This window comes from Gossypium hirsutum, chromosome A09, assembly GCF_007990345.1.
Source record: "Gossypium hirsutum isolate 1008001.06 chromosome A09, Gossypium_hirsutum_v2.1, whole genome shotgun sequence".
NCBI classification, from domain to species: Eukaryota; Viridiplantae; Streptophyta; class Magnoliopsida; order Malvales; family Malvaceae; genus Gossypium; species Gossypium hirsutum.
This window is the reverse complement of record NC_053432.1, coordinates 764,152-771,729: the sequence shown is the minus strand read 5'-3', so window position 1 is coordinate 771,729 and position 7,578 is coordinate 764,152. Positions and strand designations below refer to the sequence as shown.

The 7,578-nt window shown below is 25.8% G+C and overlaps 1 protein-coding gene across 1 annotated transcript; it reads left to right on the top strand.

Annotated features, from left to right (window-relative positions):
- Window positions 1-3,574: 3,574 nt before the first annotated feature.
- On the top strand, window positions 3,575-4,560 carry LOC107890174 (uncharacterized). Its single transcript, XM_016814669.2, has one exon. It carries the CDS (start codon window positions 3,853-3,855, stop codon window positions 4,381-4,383), a length of 531 nt encoding a protein of 176 aa, XP_016670158.1. The 5' UTR covers window positions 3,575-3,852; the 3' UTR covers window positions 4,384-4,560.
- The last annotated feature ends 3,018 nt before the right edge of the window (window positions 4,561-7,578 follow it).

Below are 7,578 nucleotides of genomic sequence, written 5' to 3'. Positions count from 1 at the left end.
CTCTAGTTGGATTTACCAACGATATTTGCGCCCACAGGTAGTCGGATAAACTGACGAATAAACAGTTATTTATTTTCACAATTTCCTCATTCATTAATTAACATCATCATTTAAATACGAACATAAGATTGTATATCAAATATTTAAATAAAATCTAATTATCAATTAAATGAATGAATAATAAAAAGATTAAGTTCGAGACCACGAACTTACCGAATTATGGAAGCTACTAAAACCGAAAACAATCACTCAATAACCTTCTCATTTCCATGATTAGCAATTGATCCACTCGATTTTTGATCTAAAAACAATAATTTAATTTAATAATCGAACCACCAAGAATATTTATACTCAAACATTTAACCCTTTAAACAAATTTCACATCTTTGCAATCAATATATATATAAACTATTTTCCAGCATTCCTTTAACCACTATAAATCACAATTTAAACCATGTTATTTTGAATTTACTACATTTAAGTCCCTAGAAGTTATTATCAACAAAAAACACCACACAATTTGACCAAATTAACCTACAAGACTTAAGGTGTGTTTAGTATTGCTTCTAAGAAACACTTTTGAGATAAAAATATTCCTAAACAAGTTACTTTTTGAGAGAAAAAATTACTTTTCCCAAGCCAAAAATTGGCCCAAAGGTAGTTTTTTGAGAAGCTGAAAATTATAGCTTCTCCTCAAAAGTACTTTTTTCTCAAAAGCACTTTTAAAAAGTATTGCTACACTAAACCTTATACTGTAATCATCACTTCAATGACATTTAATATTCAACAAAATAATGCCAAACCTTTGAATTTCTCATCCACGGTAACTTCCACAATTATCATTCACTCTCAAAATTTCAACATGTGCAAATTAATTCACAACATTAAAATTTCAAAAACATAAATTTTATAAAATAAAAAAAAAACCAAATTTCACTTACAAATTTAAACATACATTAAAACTCTTGGCCAAGCAACCTCTTCTCCCTTTCCTTTATTGCTTGGCTTTCTTCTCCCCGCTAACTATATCTCTCATCTATTATTATTATTATTATTATTATATAACCTTTTATATTAATTTTTAATTTAATTATTATACTAACATAACACACATATATATATTACTAATAATATTGATTAAAACCGTCCATCATCACATACTTATATAATTAATGGCTTATTTATTTGATAAGTCCCTTGATATTGATCCACCTTATAATTTAATTTAAATTCCTATATTTATCACTTATTTGATTTAGTCCTCTTATTTAATCAAACACTTAATACCTAAAATTATCTAACTATCATTCAATTCCCTCCTAAGGCAACTCTAAAAATATTTAATGAAAATATTTATAAACCCGATTCATGAAAACGGGGTCTCGAAAGTACATTTCTCGACACCCCTAACTTTCAAGTCGTTACAAATATCACATTAATCAGTTTGTTTCAAATTTATTTTTAAACTTCTGTTGTGCTCATCAAGTTATTTCCCCAAATAAATCTTATATTTTAATAAGAGTTCGTCTTTGGTTTCTAACCTTTTGAAAGTTCATATAGTTTTCACCGATTTGTGAATAGAGTCCACACTCTAGCAAACTAAGGTCGAGATTAGCGGAGAAGATCGAGTGGTAAAAAGCCAAAAACGACAAAGTCCGCCTAATCCAAAAACATAAGTATAATTCAAGTAATAGGTTTATTGCTATAAATATCGCAATCGTTCAAATAAAATTTTTAAACTTCCAATATGCTCACAAACATTATTTTCAAACCGAATCTTTCGACAATTACTTGGTTGATGAAAAAGTAGCATGGTCCCGAGTCATTTGTCTAGGACAAATAATTTAATTACTATGTGTTAGTAATTGACTTTTCATAAAGGAAGATGTAATGATTAACATGAGATAAAAAAGGGGTTACATTGGGTGAACGAATTTAACACAAAGAGATTAAGGATATTTTATGAGGGTAACACACATATGACAGAGTCATTGGACAATCACTTAAAAAGTTGCTTTCGTAGTGGTTTATAATGGAGAGAGTTCAGTCGGGGTACTTTTAGTGGATTTAACTTCATTACTAAATAATGTTGTAATTAATAGATGAAGAGTCGAACCTTAATTGCAAAATATTTTAACCCAATTATACATGTTCAATCGGTCCCTCCGCTTTGCTAGTCCAACACAACCCTTGATGATTTACATTTGAACCAATGTGATAAGTAAATGAAAATAACGAATTAGAGAAATAGATCATATGTATCACTATTCGCAATGAAAGAGGTGACTTAGATATTAAATTAATTTATTCAAACTATTATTTAATTGATTTCAATTAAATATTGAAGTTTGAAGTGAAAATAAAGTTAATTAATCATCGTAGTTTATTGAACAAAATAGTTAAATTTATTTACTCATCGAATCTAGTGTGACAAAGTCATCATGACTTTAATGAAATTAGAATTTGTTTAAGAAAATAATTTAATTGAGAGAATTAATTAAATTTATTTTAATTAATTAAACAAATAATATTTTGAAATAGAATATTAATTATTGGATTGGTTAAACTGTATGAGTTGGTTTAAAGTTTAAGGAGAAGCAAATAATTATACCCAATACATGAGACAACCCTAATGACTCATCTGATATGAGATGGGCGGCAAACTTAGTCCCAGAGGGGGTTTCTGTCGCCCGCCACATACTCCCATTGGAACTATGTGTATTTTTTGTTAAAATATAATTATTCTGTCACTTATTGTTCAACTGGAATTCTTGTGTTTTTCTCTGAAATTAACGACTATGGGATAGGTCAAACCAGATCGTTGTTACTTTGTCAAATTATAGTGAGATTTATTCTACTAATAAATTCTATTCTTCGAGAGAGTTTAACTTTGGTTTCTAACACATAGAGAGAGTCTAAACTTCCCTACTGGAACATCAATAAAGTTTTCATTTTGTTAACTAATTTGTGAACTTAGAACCCACATTCTAAGCAAACTTGGGAACTTGAGAATAGCAGAGAAAATCGTGTTGATAGAAATTCAGAAAACCATTAATTTTGCTTGACCCAAAACATAAGTACTAATTTGATAATAGCTTATTGTTATTATTTCTACAAATATAGTGTAATTACAAGTTTAGTTCAATTACTTTACAATTACAAGCATAAATACAAACTAAAAAGTAGATTTAAGCTATTACATGAACAAACAAATGAGGAGCCATAATAATCTTAAAAAATCCATTCAACAGACTAGACCTATATATAGCAAATGTGCAAAATGGGATTCAAAACTTGTATATAATGAAATTTGAATTTGGATATTCTAAGAACGAAGACCTCAACCTATGCAAACATGCAAATGCCTTAATGTTATATTCATTTTATCCAATTATTCAATAAATTAACAATATTACTTTTATTATTATTACATAATAATTAATAGTATATTAATAAATTATTATTTTAATGTGAATTCAGTAATATAATTACAAATAATTAGAAAAAGTGGAAGAATACCACGTTTGATCCAAACATGATTACACTTATTATAGGAAAAAAAGAGTACAGGGATGCATGAGTTTCCAAAGAAAGAAGTATTGGGTTCCTTGGTTTTCTACATGCATGTTCACCGCCCCACTCCTAAAGCAAAGCAAAAGCTGCGACAACATTTAAAATATTAAAAAGAAAAAGGGCAAGAAAGCAAAGCAAAAGTGTCTTTTCACGTCTATATAATTTCATCAAATGCTAACTCATTTCCGGAAACTTATTCTACAGTTAGCATCATATTCATACCTGTTGATAAGCTGATTCCCTTGCTGTCTCTTTCATTCGCAAATTCACCAATTAATCATGAAGAACAACAAGACGTCTGTTTCCTTAAAACAGGTAATCTCTTCTATGGTGACGAGTTCCATAGCCAAAGCCAAATCCATAGCTGTTAAGAGCAAAATGAATGCAGCCAAAGCCAGACTGATCATGTTGACATTGATGAAAAGCAAGAAAGCAGTTTTGCTTGGTTCTATCTCCAACAAGATTAATGGACTCCTTGGCGACGATAAGGAGGAGAACGACCAAAGCAAAGCCATAGTTCCATATTCATACGACGATGATGATGATGGTGATGGTGATGAAGATGAAGATAAGTACCCAGATTTGACCCATTGTTTGTTCGATGAGGAAATGGAGTTGGAGGCGGAGACACAAGGCGGGTCCATCATTGAGATGGTAAGGAACTCCAAAGAAGAAGGAGAGGATTTCAGGTTAGAAGACGAAATCGACCACGTTGCTGACTTGTTCATAACCAGGTTTTACAAACAAATGCGCTTGCAGAAGCTCTTGTCTTTCAAGAGGTATCAAGAAATGATGGAGAGAAGCGTTTAGAGGCTTTAATTTAACCTTTTTACTATGTTTTTTTTTTTTTTTTTACTTTTGTTTGCTTTCGATTTCTTTGATTTTTTACTTGATTTATCATTCAACAAACTCAATTTTTTACTAGAAATATTAATGTATAAACCTATCCAACTTGTCTAATTCTCATTTCTAATGTAGCCAGTGATATGGGATTGTGATAAAAGATATTATATTAAAAGTAAGGTTATATTTTTTCTTTTATATTAAAAAAATAAGTAAATTAGTCTCTGTATATGTTATATCAAACAGTAAATCAGTCATTTTTATAAAAAAAATTCATCCATTTGTATTGTTAAAATCTGGTGTGATTGTGAAATAATCAGACAGTGACATATGGCATGTCATGTGTACCTCATGCTGACATATAAAGACGAGCTTTTAATACTAGAAATTGATGAAATTTTTAATAGAATGATCAATTTACTCTTTGATCGAACGTATAGACACTAATTTTAAATACCTTACATACATTATACGCAATATAATTCATATAAATTCTAAATACTTTTTGGCAATATAAGTAGTTTATAAAATTTAATTTGAACAATATTTTAAATAAATTTCAAAATGTAAAATGGAAGGAATTTACCTTTGGGGATGATAAATGAGGGCAAATATATAATATAGCTAAAAAAGTGATTTTTCTAAAGATAGGAATGGTAGCTTTTCAAAAACATTATTTTTATTTAAAAAATATTGGTTTAATATTTTTTACATTTAAAAAAAACACTTTAAACTTAAAATTTATTTTAAAGTAATGCTAAACAAAATTAGTTACCAATTAAATCAAATTCTCTGAATTAAAAATTTCATAGAAAATTTAATTTAAAATAAATATAATTAAAAAAAAGTAATATAAAAATAAATAATATTTATCTTAACATTTTTATATAATTTAAATTTAAGATAAATGGATAAATTTATTAAGCAATTTAAATTTAAAAAGCAATCGATAAATTCAATATATTTTAAACACATAATTTAGAAATGATTTGATTAAAATTTAATATATTTATATGTATATAATTAATCAAGTATATCTAATTTGGCTTAAAATTTTATTTATTATTTGATTAAATTTAAAAATTATCATAAAATAGATTATTTAACTAATATTTGGAAATTTTAATTTCAAGATAATTAAATATATAAATTTATTGTTTTTTAATTATTTAATTATTTATATGTTATAAAAAAATAATTTTAGAAATTAATAAAATGAAATAATTTGTATTTATATTTTTTTAACTTTGTAAGTAATCATATATATAATATTAGAAATTATATATGCATGAGTTATTCGAGTTACAAAATGCTTCATTTTTTAATTATATAGGAGTATATATAGAAACCTTGAGTTCTAAAATATTTAAAGTGAATCCCATTTTTTAAATTAAGTTTTAAATATAATTTTCTTGTAATTAATTAATAATAATAAATATTTAAAACCAGGTTTGAAGTATACCGCAAATTTTGTATTTAAATAAATTCAATATGATTTACTCCTTTTTTATAAATATTAAAGTTGCAAATATTATTTCAGGTTAATATTTTATTAAATTCTAAATATAAAATAAAATACTTTCAAAACTTTCATTTTAGTTTGTAAATCTTTGACATATAATTTAATATAATTAATTTATATTAGTATCCAATTAAATCTCACTAAATCAAACATTTTGAAATAACAAAACTTTTATACCATTTTGAAACAGTCTATACACAAATAATGGGGATTTAGTTTACAAATATTATTTCCAAAATAGAAAGCACAAAGATTAAATTATTAAATAATTTAACATTTTTTATTTGATACACATAATTAAATCTATGTGTAGGGGCGAAATTAAAATTTCTTTTTAGCGGTCGAAATTAAATTGTAATTTTTACGATAGAAAAAATATAATTTCACTATTTTAATAGACTATATCTTTATAATTTTTAAAGAATTAAATTAAATTATTATATTTTTAAGGGAGGCCAAAATGTAATTTTACATTTATTAGTTTAAAATTTTAAAAATTTTAAAGGAGTCATAGTAAAAAATTTTCATTTTAGGGGTTCTAAGTTCCTTGCCAGCCCCCTAATTTTACCACTGCCTATGTGTCGCACGGATATATAAACTAATATATATTATAAAAAATGTATGGAAGTAAAAATGGAAACTGTGTGTTATAATTTAGCTTTTTAAATTTCAAAATATTATTTTAATTATATTTAAAGTGGGTCTCATTTTTAAATTAAAAAAATGTAGGAAAGCAAAAAAATGAAAACTTTGAGTTTTAGATTAATTCTTTAAATTCCAAAATACTTCATTTTTAATTATATTTAAAGTTAATCTCATTTTTAAATTAAGTATTTTTCTTACCATTAATCATGGCATAGTGGAAACATTTTATTCCCCAACATAAATTCCTCTTAATTATATAAACACATTTTAATAAATTCCACCAACAAATATTAAAAAACACTTTAATTATACACCCAAAATTAAAATGGAAATTCAATATTTTTATTATTTTGGCATTTCATTCAAAACTGCAAAAAAAACTTATTTTAATTGGTAAAATGTGTCTCAATATTTGGATTTGGACAACAATTGTTTCCAGAAATTAAGTAATTGAAAAAAGAAATACAATACAGTGTCCCATTTTTAATGGGAAATAAAATTATAACTATTAACCTTTTTATAAAAAAATTTAAGCATTATAAAAAAAATAAAATTATAATCTGAAATTGTTAGTAATTTAATGCTTAACATTTCAGAATAAATTTAAAAAATTCAATTTATTTTAGAATACCTAAAATTAATGGTAATTGTAATTAGATTATGCCTTTTTTGCAATTCAAGATAAACTTATTATTCAAAACTATTTAACTAAATTGTCATAATTATTTTGTTATGGGCCTCAATTAAGGTTTCTTACTCCTTATTACTCTATCTTTAAAATTATTTATACCTTCTTCACACCTCTCACATTTTCACCTATTAATCTAAAAGAATAAATCAAAATCCAAAGTGTCACACCCTGTTTCTTTTAAACTCGAAAATTAGAAACATTTAGGGGTTAAATTGAAAAGAGATCGTAAGCTGACGGTCTGTATTGAGAGATCAGGAAAAGATAGTAACTAAAATTGGACAGGGTTGAGAACCAAGTCTAATTC